The sequence below is a fragment of the Leuciscus leuciscus genome, assembly GCF_965113295.1.
Source record: "Leuciscus leuciscus genome assembly, chromosome: 9".
In the NCBI taxonomy this organism is placed as follows: domain Eukaryota; kingdom Metazoa; phylum Chordata; class Actinopteri; order Cypriniformes; family Leuciscidae; genus Leuciscus; species Leuciscus leuciscus.
The window spans coordinates 3,293,659-3,313,715 of NC_138733.1; the positions used below are offsets into that span (position 1 = coordinate 3,293,659).

Consider the following 20,057-nt stretch of genomic DNA (forward strand, 5'->3'; position numbering starts at 1 on the left):
ATCTGGTAACACAAATTATCATCCCAAGTTCACTTTAAGATATTATAAGAAATTATGTTCTGTTCCCTACAACTTCCACTCCAATATATATATATCAAAATGTTCCTTCACTTAAAAGAGCTTAATTATCATATAGAGACAATTACATCCAATCTCAGTAATATGTAAATAGTATCACAGAGGGCAACTAACAACCATCTTGATTACAGGGACTTCAAATAGCTTGTCACCTTAAACATTTGACCGTTCTGTTTGAACAGAAGATCAAAGATGTGACCACTACAGATAGATCTTATCACCTAAAACATTTGACCGTTTTGTTTTAACAGAAGATCCACTTCAGATAGAGTTTATCACCTTAACCTTTTGCTGTTCTGATTTCACAGAACATCAAAGATGTGGGCACAGAGGAAAGATCCTCAATTTACATTTAAGACAGAGTTTCAGCCTCATGTTGAGAGGGAAGACGAATCTGTTATTCTTAAATTACACTTAAAAACAGAGCTTCATTTACATGTAGAGGGGGAAGACAAACGAAATAGAGGATAAATGTTTGAGCTGAGAGGATGAGATTCATTCTGTGTGACTCCGCTGAATCCAAGGTGCTTTGTGTACCTTGCCACTGCTATGCTGTAATAAACTTCATTTTTGAGATCTTCGACGTCCACTTCATTTTTTCTTACAATATGCTCAATATTAGGGCTGCACAATATTGAAAAATGTAGAGTTTATTTAGAGATATCAGCCGTATGGTTTAGTGCATGCGCGGCTCCAGGTTTGTATCTCGTAAATTCCCCCACTAATAATGCCCAGAATGGCACCAAACTTCTACAGTAGTACAAATAGGTTCTGTACTCATTAATAGAGGCATTGGAAAGTTTGTAAGTACATCAGGAGTTTATTTAAATAACATTTGCCTGATGGCGAATGCTACTGCTGACGTGAATGTTGATGTCACTTTATGAGTACAGAACCCATTTGTACTTCTGTACTACTCATTTTCCCCGAAATAGAGCAGATCGGCACACAACAAAAACTGCTGTTCGGATGTTCCCTTTTCTGATATTTTAGCATTCGTGACATTTTAATTAAAACAGAAATAAGAATTTTAGTGTAATAAGCGAAAATGAACAGTAAACCGAGATCACCTACCGCTGCAGATGTGTACAGAAGTGAAAAGCAGAAATGCTTAGACCTCTTTCCGGTTCGACCGCTGGGCGCTCCGCATAACCCCTATTGGGGGGATTTTGTAGAGGAGTGAACCTGCATAGAAAATTACAATAGATAACAAGCATAGATAAATACAATAGAAGAAAAATACAGTTGAAATAAGCAGTGCATTATGTTTTTCAGTTAAATCTGAAAACATCAGGTACAGAAATTGAATGATCAAAATGTAAAATAAGTCTTCACTGTAAAAATAAAATAACTATAAATTAATTAAATGTATCTTTGCTAAAGCTACAAGTCATTTTCTCTTTTGATGTTTGATCACCATTGGCGACACAAACAGCTGCGGGTACATTAGGCTACTGTCCCTTTAAGACGAATGCGCAGACCTAATATAAATGACACGCATACGTTTTCTTTCTGTTTAAAACACACAAGACTGTTTACGAGGAAACTCGCCAAGATGGGCATTTTGACAAGATGGGCTAAACTTACCTTCTTCATCTACTGACTATGGATGGCATCAAGGTCTTGTCCTGAAGAATCACAGGGCCAAACAATAGGGATTATATCTCATCTGGTAACAAGAGCATAGCCATAACTTTAAGAACTCTAATGATATATTTACCCCCTGATATTGCATTGGGGATATCAATTTAAACATTTGTAAAGGCTAAGAGTATGAGCCACAGCTGCCCAAGATATCTGTGAAAAATAACTGCCTAAAGTTGTCGACCCCCTGAACCACATTCAGCATTTAAAAGTACAAAGAATTTCAGTATTGATCAATAAAAAAAAACATACAAATACATAAATACCTTTGAGTTGGACAGTATGGTGTCAGTCTCATTGGCCAACATAATTCAAAACAGACCTAAAGAAATAAAATAAAATATACTAATGATCAGGATATCATGTTATCATAATAGTTAAATGAATTATTATTATAACTATGACCATTATAATATTGTATTAGTCGCCTATTATTTAGCTGATTATTTAGCCTACAGGCTTCTCAAGGACAATCTCACTAAAAAACCCTGGGGTTAATGATTTTAAAATGTGAGACTTATTTCAAAAGCATAAATCTTACAGACCCCAAACCTTTGAACAGTAGTGCACTGTATGTTTGAGGTGGTTTTGCTTACTAGTCATATGGTTCATAGCCATGGAGATTGTCTTGGACAGGGGGGGTGCAGCAGGCCATCACAGCATGATGATCTAGGAACATAACATGCTATTTGTCACAGAGCCAACAATATTACATGGGATTGGTTTAATAAAAGGAACCAAGCTAGAACAGAGGTGAAATGCAGAAAAGATAAATATATAAAAATCTTAAGATAATATATTGTGAAATAAATGCATATGGAATTATTATCATGATTAAACAATAACTCACCCCTTGTTGTAGAGGATTTTTTTTCTCTCTCGCTATTCTGAAATCACATTTTAGCAATATTGGTAAGTGACGTCACTGATTAAGTTAACAATACAGTGCATTCTTTTAGGTTAAATAAATTAGCTTACTTCCAATCACCCATTGACAAATTACCAGCAAAACTATAAAAAAACTGTTATCTACACTAAATATGTGTTTAAAAACCCAAACTTTCATAAATAACCCATATGAAAAAAACCTGCATGGTTCATATATGGCAACCATATATCTTCCTTACTTAAATCAGCCAGAATTACCTTCTGTGTTTCATATAAGGCCAATATATGTCATATACAAAATCAGACCGATTATGGCCCATTTCATACTAAATAGCACACATATAACTTATAGGGGATTTTTGCGTCATATATGAATACTGTTAAAAGACTTATATGAGTTTTACATGAAAAAAGTATGCAAATGTGTATGGTATTAGTAGAAATATATAAAATTCATATATAAATCATTTAAAGTTCTTATATTGAATCATATGCTATTCAAATTAAAGTCATATAGAATTTATACACATTTTGTGTCATTTGTTTATGTGTTTCATACAGATTTCATGTTTTGATGACCAACATCTGATTCACTTATATGCGGTTGGCACATTTTTAAAGGGATACTCCACTTTAAAATGAGAATTTTGTCATCATATACTCACCCTCATGTTGTTTCAATCCTGTATGAATTTCTTTCTTCTGCTGAACAGAAAGGAAGATATTTAGAAGAATGTCAGTAACCAGACAGTTTCTGGTCTCATTGACTTAAATAGTATATTTTTTTCCTAATATGGAAGTCAATGAGATCAGAAACTGTCTGGTTACCGACATTCTTCTAAATATCTTCCTTTCTGTTCAGCAGAAGAAAGAAATTCATACAGGTTTGAAACAACATGAGGGTGAATATATGATGACAAACCTTTATGAAGACTGTTAATTTTCCTACAGGATTTGAAAGAGCAGTTATAAAGCAATGACATTGTAAGACCGTGTATTTACATTATTTGTGAACTGTCTGAGCCTGTTGTTTGTGAACAAATCATAACATATTATTGCAAATGAACAAAGTTGAGTCAGATATGTTTCTAGAACAGTGATTAAAATGTTGAAAATTGGCTGGAATATGTTTTTGTATATATACATATATATCTGGTGGTGATGCACTCTAAAAACTTTTAATATGATTTACTCAATTTTTTGGTTAAACATTTTTACACTTAGAATTGATTAGATTTGTAAGCAGTGAAATCAATTACATACACTGTACTAACTGAGTAAATGTAAGTGAAACAAATTAAATAGATCTGAGTAACTGCATTTGGTACATTAACAAATAAAATTGAATAGAAATAATTGGGGGGGAAACATTTAAAAACAAATATTTATGAGTAATATTAACTGTGTTTATATGCCAGTAATATTGACTTTTTTTATTTCCTCTAAACCTTTGTAAAAATATTCCATACAACCACCGGTATAACTACATGACATAGGCCTTTATTGTCAATGAGTAGCCTACAGCAATACAGCATATTTTATACTATTTTTAACACATATACAATATTGCCTACATTTAAACTCATGTAAGAAACATTTTCTAAGTAAAAATTAAACATTTAGGCCTAAACATTCAAGTGTAATCAACCGGTCTGTTATCCAGTATCCACCGGATCAGCGCTGATTCCCATCCCGGAGATGGGCTCGCCTCTGCGGGGTATCCTCTAACTTTACACCGCCGTCCTGCGTCACTCACGGAAGATGCTGCGACGCGACTGACTCAATCACCTGCCAATAAACACACAGTGCACAGTTCTGAGGACAGTTTATCATCCAAATTAGTTATATTCATTATCTTTAGGAATATAGTCGTGTGTTTTTTATGCAAGGCGTTACAATCACGCGAAAAGGCAGGCGCGAGTCGACACTCGTTTAACTCGTGAGTAACATTGTGTCTCTGTATGTTCTTTCGCATTAAATAAAATGATTTGAAGCACATTAATGATTATACAGATAAAATAAAACATACACACACCTGAATTTCACAGAGGAAATGCACCAATTCTGCGACGCTGAGAAGAGGAGAACTGTGCTGGACTGGAGAGAGTTCATACAGCGCGCAGTGTTGCCAACTCCTCAGTAAGGAAAGTAGCTATTGGCTGTCCTAAAAGTAGCTAGAAGGCGCTAAATGACGTCATCACCTAATTTGCATAACTGACCATGTGCATGATGGACGCTGTAGAGAGAGGAGTAACGTCGCTGGAGAGACAAAAGGTGAGTAAAAACCACTCTGAATATGTTTAGAACCACAAATGATCTATAATGTCGAATCTTTATTTTTTTATTATTTTTTTATTTACGATTCACAACCCTCCTCCTTTATCCGGGCTTGGGACCGGCAAAAGTGACCCAAAAGAGACACTCTGGCGGAGTTAATTCGTTTTTTTTGTTGTTTTTTATTTTATTTTATTTTATTTTATTATTATTTTGTAAAGTTTTTTTTTTTTTTTTTTTTTTTTTTTTTTTTAACCTGGTCCACTTAGGAGCCTATAAGTCACGGTAAAACATTAACATTTTTAACCAATTTCTTTTTTTTTATACCATTTTTTTCTTTTTCTATTTTTTTTCTTTTTAAGTTTGGTTTTTAACCCTATGGTCCACTAAGGAACCTACAAGTCACACTAAAATATTAACATTTTTTAACCATACATTTATTGATTTTATACAAACTTATTTTTCTTTTTTTCTTAAGTTTGGGTTTTAACATTATGGTCCAATTAGGAACCTAAAACTCACAGTAAAACATTAACATTTTTAACTAAACATTCTTTGTATACAATCTTTTTTTTTTTTTTTTTCAAGTTTGGGGTTTAACCTTATGGTCCACTTAGGAACCTACAAGAAGTCACAGTAAAACATTACCATTTTTAACTATAATATATATAAAAAAATGTTTATACAATCTAGATTAACAAAAGAGATAATAGAAAGAAAATGGGATATAGTAGAGAAAATCTGAGAAAATGTTAACTAGCCTGGCCCTAATTCAGGTTAACTATTTTTTTTCAGACCCCCCTCCACATACAGACAGGCTGTGCTGGCTCACAGAAAGAGTGGCTCATCATCATTTTGGACAAGGCTCTCTATGGCAGGTTCAGCAACTGAGGGAGCTGACTTGAATGAGTAAGCAGCTGATGTGCCAAAAAGCTGCAAAACATTATCTGGGAGCTGGTGCTCATAGCAAGCCTCACCAGACAGCTTCAGTCCATATCGGATGTACAGGATGGAGTTAAGGGTCTGCAAGGACATCCGATTTCTGAGCTTGCTTTTTACCACACTCATCTGGCTGAAAACTCTCTCGACTTCAGCATTCGAGTGTGGTAAGGACAACACAGACACAGCAGCCATGGCAAGTTCTTGAAATGGGTTGATATCAGCTGCATCTCTGAACTTCCTAATCTCACTCCAGAAACTCATTGTGTTTTTTGTCTCATTCCATTTGCTAAGGTGGATGGCACGCCATTGCTGGACAATCTTGTCTATCTCTGCAGGGGAGTAGCCGAGGAGCTTGGCTATTTTTTCTATTTCTCTAAGGCTCTTATTGTGCTTTAAAGTTTCCTCCACATTAAAAACTGACATGTACTGCAATGCTTCGATGTTGTCCGGCAGTCTCACCCTCAGCTCATTAGTGAGAGAGATGGTGAAGGCTACACACCGCTTTCGGACATTGATTTCATCCTCCGGCACAAGATGGAGCTCAGCTGCCTTTGACTCAAAAAGGTAACCAAGGTACGGTTTGGGACTGATGTATCCATCTATTGGCCCTTTAAGAACATCAATTTTTGCCAGTGGATTCAGCACCCTGCTGCTCACAGACTTTATCAGGCTAACCAAGCTGTCAAGTAGCTTAAGAGGATCTACTTGTTCACCCTCAAAAGCCTTGATGGCCAACTGTACCTCACCCAGCACTGACTTCAAAAACGTCAGATACAAAATGTTTTGAGGGTCGCTATTAGGGCTGGGTAAAAATATCGATTCATCAATGCATTGCAATTATTTGTTTCTCAATTCAATATCGATTCATCAAATCCTATTAATCGATTCAGCCCGCCGGCCAGTGGCGGCGCTGTGGGCAACACTCTAGTAGTGAGAGCGTTCAGCGTTGTACAAGCAAGTGGCTGCAGAAGTGAGTCAAATCTGTATCGTTACAACCAGCGCTGTATTTCAGTTGTTTTCCTCTGTGAACATGCATTAATGGATGTCTGACAATTTCGTTGCTTTTTGGAGTTTTCAGATTTAAAAACGTCAATAAAGGCTCGTTCGTTCTGCTCTCACGGAACAGATGGATTATAATATGCTACCGTCAGATGAAATCATGCAGGCGTCGGCGCTTTCTCCGTTCGTGCTATAAATGCACATCCTTGAATGAGCGTGGATTTCTAGCGCATTTACTTGAACTTCATAGGCAATATATCTATGGTTTAACCCATTTGAGAGGCGGCCAAAATCAGAATTTAAAATGGACTGAATAAGCTCTCTGCGAACTTGACGAGTGATGCCGCGCTGACATGTAACGTTATGCACAAATCACCACACACACTCTCTCAGAGTAATATTATGTTACTGCATAATACATTTTCAACTAGCAGAATAGTACAGAATCACGATACACCGTCTCACTTGCAGCCATGTCTTTTAACTATCATAATATTTCGAAGGGCAAAAATAGGAACTTTTAATTGTTATTTATTGTGTTGACAAAATAGCACTTTGTAATGTTATAATATCTATGGTTGCACTTTTTTTTATGAGTATGCACATTTTGTGCTTATGTTTACATTTAAAACTTGAATGTATAGGAAGAAAGAAATATACTTTCTTCTACTTACAGTTACATGCACTGTTAGTGGTGTTAATAAAGAACCTGTTTGTTACAGTTGTGTTTTGTGTTCAACACATGTACAATATTGTACAGTTTGTTCTGCTAAATAAACCATGACAGGAAACATACTGGGGTCAATTTGTTCTTAAACATTGTTAATACTGCACACATTATTTAAAAATATACTCCGGTACTTAATTACTTGTGTATTTACTTATTGAATCGATATCGAAGCTAATAAATCAATATCGAATCGAATCGAAATCGAATCGAATCGAAGCCTCAAGAATCGAAATCGAATTGAATTGTGAAATTCCTAACAATACCCAGCCCTAGTCGCTATACATGGAATACAACACCTCAGCCATGTAGCAGTGTTCACTGGACTTGGTGACTGAGAAATGCAGCCTAAGCTCCTCCCACTGGTCCAAAATGCGTGAAACCGCAGGTTCAATGGAGAGCCAACGTGTGGCACAGACCTTTGTTATTTGTAAAGGTTTTTCCCCACAGTTGATGGTCTCGTATATGGCCTTGTAGGCCTCCCTGCGCTTTGGAGACACTGAAAACCAGTTATAAGTCTCTCGTACCAGGTATTCCACGCTACGGGGGATGGTGTCATTGGAAGCATGACTTACAGCAAGCTGCAGAGAGTGGCATACACAGCGAATCAGAACAAGATCTTTAAGGCCATACTCTTCCTTCAGGACTTTATGAACCCCATTGTTAATCCCTGTCATGACAGAGGCATTGTCAGTCCCTATCCCCAGGAGTTTCTCTTTTTTTAGACCACACTTCTCGAGGAAAGCCACAACAGCACGGGCTATAGATCTGGCATCTCCTCCCTCCAATTCAACAAGCCCCAGAAATGTTGAGACAACTGTCTGCTTGGTGTCACTAAAGTACCTTATCACAACCCCCAGGTATTTAGAAACACTAATATCTGTGGACTCATCGAGGAGGAGGCTGAAACGCTGATCGCCCACATCTGCAACCAACTTTTTGAGGAAGTATGGTGCTAGAACACCATTAATCATCTCTGTGCACTTTGTCCTGTGCATTTTAAAATGGGTAGCAGCAGTGGAGTCTGAGAAAGCAGCTCTACATGCTTCTCCAATGTGGTCACATGCTAGCATGGAACAGTGTTCAGCGATAGCTAATGCCATGGTGGCCTCAGCCTTTTTAGCAGAGTCAATCTTTTGTATCATAAATGGCAGGTTTTTCTGGGTGGAACTATCATAAGGCTTTGCCTTTTGAGTGTGTTTTTGAGTTGCCTTATGTTTTTTAACATCACTAAGTTTGGCATAGAAATCAGCCTTACAATACAAACAGTATGCCCGTGTATTGTCTCCAATAAACGGCTTTAACCAACCTTTGAATTCAGGGTTTGATTCCCACTCCTTTCTGTATTTTTGTGAGTACAGTTTAGACATGATGAGCTAGCTAGCTAGTTTAGCTTATGTTACAGAAAGCACAAACACGAAGAGATAAGAAAGTGGACCAGACGAGTAAGTGACTGAGGCTGTGTGAGTCAAAATAAATGCAGCGATTTATTTTTGTTAAGTGATTTAATTATTTTAGACAAAGTACATTTTACATTTTAAATCCCTTGCTGAATGTAAGACAGGGCGGGATCAGCCAGCGGCGGCTTCACGCACATGATGCGCGATTCATTTGCAGTCAGGACACGGAGGTAGGGCTGGACGATTTTGGAAAATAATCTAATTGCGATTTTTTTTACCAATATTGCGATTGCGATTTAATATGCGATTTTTTTTAAGTTCTTTATCTTTTCTATTATTCAACAAAAACAAGCAATAAATCATTGTAAAATAGAGAAGGGAATCTTAGGCACCTCATGAGCCGATACATTTTTTTTTTTTTTTATTGATCTTATTAATAAAACTTAAAATATTTAATTACATAATTATAAGTAGGCCTACTTATAATAATTACACATTAAAAAACTAAATTAATACAATTACATGTTAATAATTTTAACAAATATAGCTTCAAAACAAATAACAAAGAGGGAAAAAAATATTACAAGCAATAAACAAAGAGTGCTTTCAGTATTTAAGTAGGCTGTCTGAACGTGTTCATCTCTTTTGAAATTATAAGATGTGGTTTGTCCTGTTTGTTTAATAACTGACTGTGTCACATTACTGGTAAATTCGTGTCATAAAAGCATTTTGAGATGCAAACGTAGCCTACATTTAACCACGTAGACTCGCTCACAGCCGCATGCTCAAACGCTCTTCGCAAAGCGCACGTGAGTATTTGAAATTGAAAGCACCTTCTGTCGGTGATTTTCATATTTTTAATAAGCCAACTGCACTCCAAGACATATGATGCCTTCGTAGAACATTTGTAAGTAAAATACCGGCGGGCGAGCGCGCACTACTGAAGTAACATCACGCAGACCGCGCGTATCTCATATCTTGCGCAATGAAGCCCGCGAATGTCCTTGTAACTCGCTTCAACTTTTCCGAACTTTATTAAAGATTATTTCTCGTAAGGTTCAAATGGTGTCGTGTGTGTGTGTGAGAGAGAGACAGACAGAGGAATTAGAAGCAAGCAGAATATGGTTGTTTATAAAGCACGCGCGTCGTACACGTCTGTGTTTAAAACTAAGCTCAGACATATACAATAGGGGTGCACGATTCAGAAAATTTCACGATTCGATTCGATACCGATTTTTAGACTCAAGATTCGATTCAAAATCGATTTTCGATTCAAAAACGATTCTCGATTCAAAAAACGATTCACAGTATGTAAATGTAGTTGACTTTTTCCTGTGTGATTGCAGTAGACATACAATTTAAAAGAAAATAAATAACAAATTAAATGAAGTTTGATATTACTTTGTCTTCATAAAAACTTTTGCAACTAAACAGTGCAAAGTGCCAAGCTTTGGCCAGCTTTCGAATACATTTAAATTTAGTTTAAATTTAGTTTAATCAAGTTTAAATTTAAACTTAAATACTTTTTTTTTTTTTTTTTTTACATTTAGCTTTAAAGTGCTGTAGTCAGATTAAACAAACAATACTGCTAAATGTAGTTTAAGGAGTAGGCTATTGACGGCAAAATAGGCTACAGAATATTTCGTTCTGTATTGACAGGTGCAATTTTTGAAAATCGATAAAAAAAAAATACAATAAGCCTACATTATATCTGCATTTATGTCAAAACCTAGACTTTCAAACATCAAAATGTCATTTATTAATATGAATATTCGTGTCAAAATGACATATAAACATTCTATTTTGCCTGGAAACGCTTCCAACACGCTTGCGTGTCGCGAGAAAAATAGGCGTCGGTTCTATTTCTAGCATGCACACGTTTTCCGCACGACTCGGGCCACACCTGAGACGCACGTGTCACGCAGGCTGTGTGCAAGCTCTAACCTGTTAACATGGGAGCCTAAATAAAAACAGACACGCCACAAAGCCAGCCAGCCAGCCAGCCTTCCTTCTGCTCCGCTTCGCTTCTGCTGCACTTCTTCTTTTGGCTATGACAAGAGTGTGCAGGCGTAAGTGTGAATTCGATGCAGCGCCATCTATGGGAATGGCAAGCTAAACTCATTTCAGGACAATACCAAAAAATGTATATTTAAAAAAAAAAACTAAAAAAAAACAAGAATCGATTTTTGGAATTCTATGAATCGATTTTGAATCGGTAACGTTTGAATCGCGATTCATATGTGAATCGATTTTTTTGCCCACCCCTAATATACAATACAGAATCGTTGGAGAGAATCTATAACACAATATCACATAAATTAAACATAAACTGTTATTTCCTGTAGCCAGGTCTATATGTGTCGCGTGCCACGTTGATGCTTCATCTGCAATACAGACAGGTTTACTCTCGCGTGTCACGTGACCAGACTATAATCGCAGCTTTGCGGTTTAAAAAATCGCATTTCATCACATCGCGATATTATCGCAAATGCAATTAATCGTTCAGCCCTACACGGAGGGGTGAACATCTCCGCGCTCTAACTGCAGCTGGGAGGAGGGGCTGGTGAGCGAGAACTGGGCCGCCTCATGTGAGAGCTTTGCGACGGGGGATGGGTCAAACGGCAGCACCCGCTGCTCGTTGAGAAGAGTAAGAACAATGTGCGGTTTCACGTCAAAAAGTCTCTAAAAGTCTCCAATAACACCAGTAAAAGTCGTTAGATTTGTCGCTAGTCGCTTTTTTGAAAATGTGTCGCTAGAGGGGTCTGAATACTCGCTAAATATAGCGACAAAGGCGCTAAGTTGGCAACACTGACAGCGCGCGCTCACTCAACCGTTGAGCTGTCGTCACGTCAGAGGGTGGGGGAGGGGTGCATTGTTTTAATTGAGTAAACTTAATCAATTTCTTATGCGTGTTAAATATTAATAATATTGATTTTATTTAAGTAATATTTGTGGTTCTTGAAACAGATCAGTTTAATTATCCATTCTCAAATATGGTGATGGAAATTTCACAAATATATTAGCTCAGTGTATTTTAAATAAATAATTGGTTAGTCAAATACTAAATTATTTTAGTGAAAAACTTCTTTTTATTAACTGTGAATTTCAGACAAAATTAATTGTTGGAGTTTTAGTCAATTATTTCGGTATGTTCAACTCAAACTATCAAGTAAATGTTATTCAGAGATTTTATTAAGTGAATAAAGTTAATTATTGCTGTGATATTTACTAAGCCACTGAATAATTTTTTTTAGACTTTTTAGAATTTATTTTTTATTTTACCCATAAGAATCACTTCGACATTTAGGAAAGTTTTATGTGTGTAGGTTAAGAATAGAACTGCATGTTGTATACCATAGTAGTACTGTGATAAAGTTTAGAGAAATTGTCACAAATGAAAATGAAAACAGGTGATGCAGGATTTAAAATGAAAACTATTTATATGTGAAATATGCAACTGTATCTTGTAGAACACACTCTAATAAATGTGTGCTTGTGTGTGTAGTTTAAATGTTGTGTTTCATCTAAGGCTGATTATACAGTATATACAGTAACCATGATTGACTACAGGCATAGGGCTCGACTTAGGACAAGATAAGAACAAGCATGAGTGAAGTAAAGCCTTATACTGATTGGTAAACTGCACTGTGTTTTATACACGTCCATGCTGGACATTCATATTAAATTAGCATTATTTTCCTATGTTTTTACATCATGAAAATCTATATGGAATCTCTATGCTTCAGTTGTATGTAGGACATATATGACATAATATGATTAAAAATATACTAATATTATACAATTTATATATGTGGTTTTTGCAGCATATATGTCCCTTACAATATTCTGTTGGAACATATAAGAATCACGGGAGTTTTTAGCAAACCTTTTCCATATGGGAAGACCTTAACTTAACGTAACTTAGGCCTAACGTTCTCTTCTGAAACCGGTTAGCTTAGATGCTAACGGACTTTTTCAAAGACACAAAACCATTTCTTTAAAGTAAATATTCAACAGAAGCGTGTCAATTACACGTAAGAAATGTGTCAGGGACGTTTGTGTGTATTATTTGTGAGATTTTGTTGACTAAACTTACCTGAAAGCAGTGAAACCAACCGCGACAGACGGGAGTTTTGTTGTTTGTCAGTTGTTGATGACGTTTCTGGTTTCCATCTGCCCTTGCGCAGCTCACGTGCGCGCTCCAGTGTTTGATTACGCGCTCCAGTGTTTGATTACGCGCTCCAGTGTTTGATTCCGCGCATGCGCATTAAAACACTTCAAAGTCACGCAGCATTTAAATAAACATATAGAATTAAAATGTATAACATAATTTAAAATATCATTAATAAAAAGTTATTGCGAATAGATCTGAACGTTGTTGGTTATCTTATAACCTTAGGGGACCGTACTGACGACGTTGTCAGTTGGTAATCTGCCTGTTAAGTGATATTAAAATAATAACCTGCAGAGAACGTTCCCAGAACGTTCTCTTTAGGTTATACAAATAAAACCTAAAAATAATTAACTAAAAAAGACTGCCTACCAATGAGCAAAGTTATTGATTACTTAGGCATTATCTACTGCCTGATAATGGTCATTTAATTAAGCATTTGATAAATGGTGTTAAAGCACAAAACATTGCAAACCATTCAATTGGTTTAAGAAATTAAATTTAAATTAAAATTAAATTAAACCTAAAAATAACCTACAGGGAACGTTCTGGGAACGTTCCCTTAAAGTTATAAAACTTGGTTGGACGTCACCACGACAGACCAGTACATCGACCGCATTACTGCAGAAGCTGCACCGATCCGTCTGTCAATCTCCCGTTCCATCCTTCCCTCACTCACGAACAAGACCCCAAGATACTTAAACTCCTCCACTTGAGGCAGGAACTGAACCAACCTGAAGTGGGCAAACCACCCTTTTCCGACTGAGGACCATGGTCTCGGATTTGGAGGTTATAAAAAGTTATAAACATAGAACTTAAAAATAACCTGCAGGGAACGTTCCCAGAACGTTCTCTTTAGGTTATAAAATTAAACCTAAAAATAACCTACAGGGAACGTTCTGGGAACGTTCTCTTAAAGTTATGCAGATATAACCTAAAAATAACCTACAGGGAACGTTCCCAGAACGTTCTCTTTAGGTTATAAAATTAAACCTAAAAATAACCTACAGGGAACGTTCTGGGAACGTTCCCTTAAAGTTATAAAAATAGATCCTAAAAATAACCTACAGGGAATGTTCCCAGAACGTTCTCTTTAGGTTATAAATTTAAACCTAAAAATAACCTACAGGGAACGTTCTGGGAACGTTCCCTTAATGTTATAAACATAGATCCTAAAAATAACCTACAGGGAACGTTCCCAGAACGTTCTTGTTTGGTTCCCAAAAAAATAACCAAATGGGAACCAAACGGGAACGTTAGGGGAACGTTCTGTGTTTGCTGGGCAGACGGGCCGGTCTGAGTATTTCACAATCTGCTCAGTTACTGGGATTTTCACGCACAACCATTTCTAGGGTTTACAAAGAATGGTGTGAAAAGGGAAAAACATCCAGTATGCGGCAGTCCTGTGGGCGAAAATGCCTTGTTGATGCTAGAGGTCAGAGGAGAATGGGCCGACTGATTCAAGCTGATAGAAGAGCAACTTTGACTGAAATAACCACTTGTTACAACCGAGGTATGCAGCAAAGCATTTGTGAAGCCACAACACGCACAACCTTGAGGCGGATGGGCTACAACAGCAGAACACCCCACCGGGTACCACTCATCTCCACTACAAATAGGAAAAAGAGGCTACAATTTGCACGAGCTCACCAAAATTGGACAGTTGAAGACTGGAAAAATGTTGCCTGGTCTGATGAGTCTCGATTTCTGTTGAGACATTCAGAGGGTAGAGTCAGAATTTGGCTTAAACAGAATGAGAACATGGATCCATCATGCCTTGTTACCACTGTGCAGGCTGGTGGTGGTGGTGTAATGGTGTGGGGGATTTTTTCTTGGCACACTTTAGGCCCCTTAGTGCCAATTGGGCATCGTTTAAATGCCACGGCCTACCTGAGCATTGTTTCTGACCATGTCCATCCCTTTATGACCACCATGTACCCATCCTCTGATGGCTACTTCCAGCAGGATAATGCACCATGTCACAAAGCTCGAATAATTTCAAATTGGTTTCTTGAACATGACAATGAGTTCACTGTACTAAAATGGCCCCCACAGTCACCAGATCTCAACCCAATAGAGCATCTCTGGGATGCCCTGGATGTGCATCCCACAAATCTCCATCAACTGCAAGATGCTATCCTATCAATATGGGCCAACATTTCTGAAGAATGCTTTCAGCACCTTGTTGAATCAATGCCACGTAGAATTAAGGCAGTTCTGAAGGCGAGGTTAGATAGGTTTTATCTGTCACAAGGACTTCGATCAAAGTTAACTGATAGTGTAATTAGACCAGTTGGATTTTCTGATCATCACCTTATTACTGTAACAATTTTTTTTAAACAAGAAGTTAATAGATCTCAATGGCATTTCAATAATAAATTGCTCCAAGATGAAACATTTTGTGGGAATTTTAAAATTCTATGGCAGAAGTGGAAAGAAAAACAATTATCTTTTGAGTATTTAATTAAGTGGTGGGAAGTTGGAAAGGCCCAAATCAGAATTTTCTGTCAACAATATACTTCTTTTTCTTCTGTTCTGTTAACCCTCTGAGGTCTAAGGTGTTTTTGGGGCCCTTGGGATGTTTTGACATGCCCTGACATTTGTGCTTTTTTCAGTTATTTATAAACATGTTAATGGCAAAGGTGTAAATTCACTCTATATAGCACAAACAGGGCTAGCATAATATGTGAGCAACAAGTATGTAGATGTTTGTATTTTTAAGAGAATAATGTTTATGCGTGGTTATTGAAAAAAATAAAAATGAAAGTTGCTGAAATAAGATCACAAAACTCATACTAAATATGCGTCAATAAGACTTTTGACAAATGGATGTTATCGCTTCGGGTTCTGGCTTCAAAATTATGTGAAAATAGTCTTGCTTTATCGTTCACATAAAACAGTACATTGATTTAAATTGTGTAAGACAGGTTTTGCTTGCAAAGCCAATATGCGAGGTGGGCGTGAAGGAGGAGTGGTTTACACCTTAGAATACAATGTCCCACCCACTTTGCATAATTAGCCATTCATTCAGGTGTGACACTGACTGAGCCACAATGCAAGGACAAAAGATATATTTAGAAGAAGGCTTTTATTGACCATTTAAGATTTTGCTTACATCTATCTTGTAAATATGTTTTGCTATTTTATTAAAAAGGTTACAATTACAACAATAATTACAATTTCAACAAAATTTCAAGTGTACTCTTTCTTTGTAAAAAAATGATTATAGGCCTACATTTTATCATATGTATTCATTAGTTTGAATATAGCCAACATTGGAACAGCTAACATCTTAGTTGATGACGTTATTTTTGACAAAAATAGTATTATATATATATATATATATATATATATATATACATATATATATATATATAGAACATATGAGCAGAAATTGCTAAACAAAAGCTTATTTGATGTGGCTGTATATTCTACAGTAAATAAAAAAATAATCAGTCGGCTATAAACAAAGCAATTGTGAGCGATAAATAAACAAAAGTAAAGGCAGGTATCTCACAGTAAATGCTTATGCCCCGTTGATGCGGGCTCTAAGCGAATCAAATGTGAAAAAAAAAAAAAAAAAAAATCATATCAGAATGATTTCTGAACTCTGATGGTTAGTGGAAGGTGGTCAGCAGAGCACACACATCTGAACACAGACACACATCTTTATGCCACTCTTGAAAACAGTTCCTGTTCAGTTGAAGACATAAGTGAACATTGCATGCCTGGCATTTCCATGGTGTTAATTGCTTTTTACCACGCACTGCTTTGCAATGCACACATGAGCGGCGACCAACTGTGGCAACATCCCTGTCATCTGAAGTCAGCTCAGCTCCTGGAACCGGTACATGGTCAATATTGGTCCGTTTTGGTGCCGTTTTCTGTGACACACCACAGAGCTCTGTGATAAGTTGCTCCATAAACTCTTTATGGGACAAGTTACCATGTAGCTCTTTGTGCACAATGAAAGAGTTGGTGGAAGCAATGTCCAAGAAGTGTAGAAAGATCTTTCTGTACCACTTCATGGTTTTGTGCTGTGTTGTGTAATACTGTATCAGCTGATCAGACAGGTCAACTGTTCAACATAGAATGTGTTTGTTGTAGGCAGTCACAGGTGCAGGACATGGAAATGTCTTTGTCCTCCATGTATCTTGCGTTTTCACCCTCCTCTGCGCAGTGTCTCCTGTATAAGCAGGATGGATGGTAGAACAGACAGATACCTCTCGTGTGTCCATCCACTTCACAAATACAAGAGGACCATCGCGAATCCACCTGATGGATCCCCTGGCAGATTTTTTAGAGAGTGAATTAGCTGCATTCCGAGGGCAGTCCTTCCTGTTGTCCCTGTAAGTCCCACATGCACCAAACTTCATTGCAAACAAGTCTTTGAGGAGCTTTGGACTTGTATAAAAATTGTCCATGTACACATGGTACCCAGAACCTAAAAATGTGTGGTCTAAAAGAGATGTTACAGCATCATATGACAGTCCATGGCCTGTGGGAAAGTTGTTCTTTCCTGTGTACACAGAAAAGTCCACAGTGTATCCATTCGATGAGTCTGCAAGAACAAACAACTTGAAACCCCATCTGGTTGGCTTGGCTTTCATGTACTGCGTCATACCTGTGTGTGCTTTGCATGCCACCATTCTTTCATCCACAGCTAAGTTTCTTTTAAGATGATAGATGGATTTACAAGCCTGACGGATCGTGTCCATGAGAGGTTTGACCCTGCAAAGACGGTCATGTTCAGGTGTGCCCCTCTTTCTGTCATTATCCATATCTGTATCTGGGTGACTCATGTGCACATTCCATGAAATGATGCGGTATCTGTCCCGGGACATAACTGTAGCTGGAAAGGGTACGGAGAAAACACTGCTTTGCCGCCAGTAGTCGCTGATGGAGCTGACCTTCACCATGGCCATGTAAAATAGCAACCCAATGTAGCGGTACATCTCACTGATGCTGACATCTGTCCATTTATATTTGCTGCCCTTTGCAGTTGCCTTGGCAGCCTGAGCATTGGTGTTGTGGCACAGAGTTGAGACAGCACTTTCTGAAAAAAATTGTTTGAATAGACTCATGGGTGAATGTGAGTCAACAGGGCTCAGTTGTGGTCCAGTGTCCCGTGCAGGACGGAAGCGCACAGTCTGTGGAACCATGTCAACATCAGTCTCTGTTTTCCATGCCAGAGTGGACTGCCTGTTGCTTGCCTGCTTGTTTGCCTTGGCTCTCTTCGGGACAGGTGCTTGGACATGTTCATTGTCACATCTGTAAAAAAACACACACAAAAAAAAAAAAAACACGTGAGCATGCTGATAACACAATCAAAGAAATTGTATTATCATTATCGATCACTAATGGCCATGGATAAAAAAAGACAACATTTTTTTGTCATTTCACACAAGAATAGGTAGGCTACTTTTATATTATGACGCTGTAAACACAATCAGGCTACATTTCATCTGTAAAATATTACGTCTATGCACTTACTCAGTATGATTCTCGATGGCACTGAGAACTGAACGACACCTGTGTGCCCCTCTGCGGGGTGCTGGAGAAGGAGAGCTTGACACATTCCTAAAAAAACAACAACAAAGTAAAACTGTTAGCATACATTATTCAAAGTAAACTGATGAGCAATTGATGGTTATGGACACACAATGTTTTGTTGATAGGCCATAGGATGGAGAAATATCTATTTATGGGCCGTAGACCGCGTCACCGCGAGTATCTGTTGATGGGCTATATACACCGCATGCATTTAGTGACGCACGCAATGAACGGATCGTTCGCGAACGATACATCACTACATTTTAAAAATGTACACCTGTATTCACAAACATCTGTGCATAAGGCAGTATTGAAGCATGATAAACACTGTCATAGGCTAACCAAAACCGAACATTTATATAAAAATATAATGTATTTAGACAGTAGCCTATCACATATTTTACCAGAGGCTGAAATATATTTGCACTAAATCACATTACACCTAAGCAGATATTTACAAACATGCTACATTACGCATAAGGCAGTATTTTAGCATTTTAACCAGTGTCATAAGCTAATCAAAACTGAGTGAAATATATTTCATATACAAATATGTTTAAAGAGCAATATTACATTTAAAAAAGTTTACACTTGAGCGTATACACGAATGTTAGGGATATTGTAAGGCAATCGTTCCTGTAAGATGTCCAAAGCTAGCCAAAACTAGGCAAAATATAGTCTGAAAATTCATATGAGTTCTATATTATCAGAAAAATTATTATATAACAGTAAACAACTTACTCAGAACATGTATCCTCGGCGGGATCAATTCGCTCTTGAAAATGCACCCGTTCATCGTCCGAATTGCAATCTTCCTCTGAGGAAAAGGTGAATTCTTCCTCGCTGTCCAGAATCATCTGAAGGGCGTCTTTACCGGAGAAGCGTGCCATCCTCGGAGCGCGATGAACTATCAGTGAATCTGATGAAGAGACTTTGTGTTTTTATGGCATTGATCGGGGGGCGTGTGCGATGCAAATAGATTACCTAAACTATTTACCATGTGAATAGCGCCGGGGGCGGGGCGGCCTCAGCTCATTAAATTTAATGAAGGGAGAACGTACAAACGGTACCTCTCCTTGCTTTCAAATGGATTACATAAGCTGAGAATATTAGTTTTTTATATAAATTACTTCGTTTAAAAGAAGAGATTTCAAGCTTCATAAAGACATATTTCACGTGTCTGTGTGAGAAGTATTCGCTGAGTTATTGTTCATTTTCTGACGCATTTCAGAATGGACTACACTGACAGAGAGAAGGCAGAACTCGCTTCGTGTTTATTTTTCTTTATTTGTCAAAAAGCAAAACACTTTGTTTTGATTGTGAGTATACACAAAAATAATACACATTTAACAGAATCGATTGATGTATGAAACGTGTTTGT

The 20,057-nt window shown here is 37.4% G+C and overlaps 2 protein-coding genes and 1 long non-coding RNA gene across 4 annotated transcripts in view; all 3 read right to left on the reverse strand.

The window, feature by feature from the left end:
* Positions 1–20,057, reverse strand: part of LOC309506213 (uncharacterized protein) — a 415,585-nt gene that overhangs the window by 281,551 nt on the left and 113,977 nt on the right. The window lies entirely within an intron of this gene.
* LOC309506442 lies at positions 806–3,363 on the reverse strand. Its single transcript, XR_014208740.1, has 5 exons — positions 2,573–3,363; positions 2,319–2,391; positions 1,989–2,044; positions 1,666–1,747; positions 806–1,263 (listed from the first exon to the last, which is right to left on the reverse strand). It is a non-coding gene; the product is annotated as an uncharacterized lncRNA (long non-coding RNA).
* On the reverse strand, positions 16,741–19,988 carry LOC309505772 (uncharacterized protein; the record flags this gene model as incomplete). The annotated part of the gene is made up of 5 exons (XM_082179231.1): positions 19,418–19,988; positions 18,617–18,703; positions 17,820–18,394; positions 16,908–17,201; positions 16,741–16,772 (listed from the first exon to the last, which is right to left on the reverse strand). The coding sequence occupies exons 1-5, from the start codon at positions 19,564–19,566 to the stop codon at positions 16,741–16,743; spliced, it is 1,137 nt and encodes a 378-aa protein (XP_082035357.1). The 5' UTR covers positions 19,567–19,988.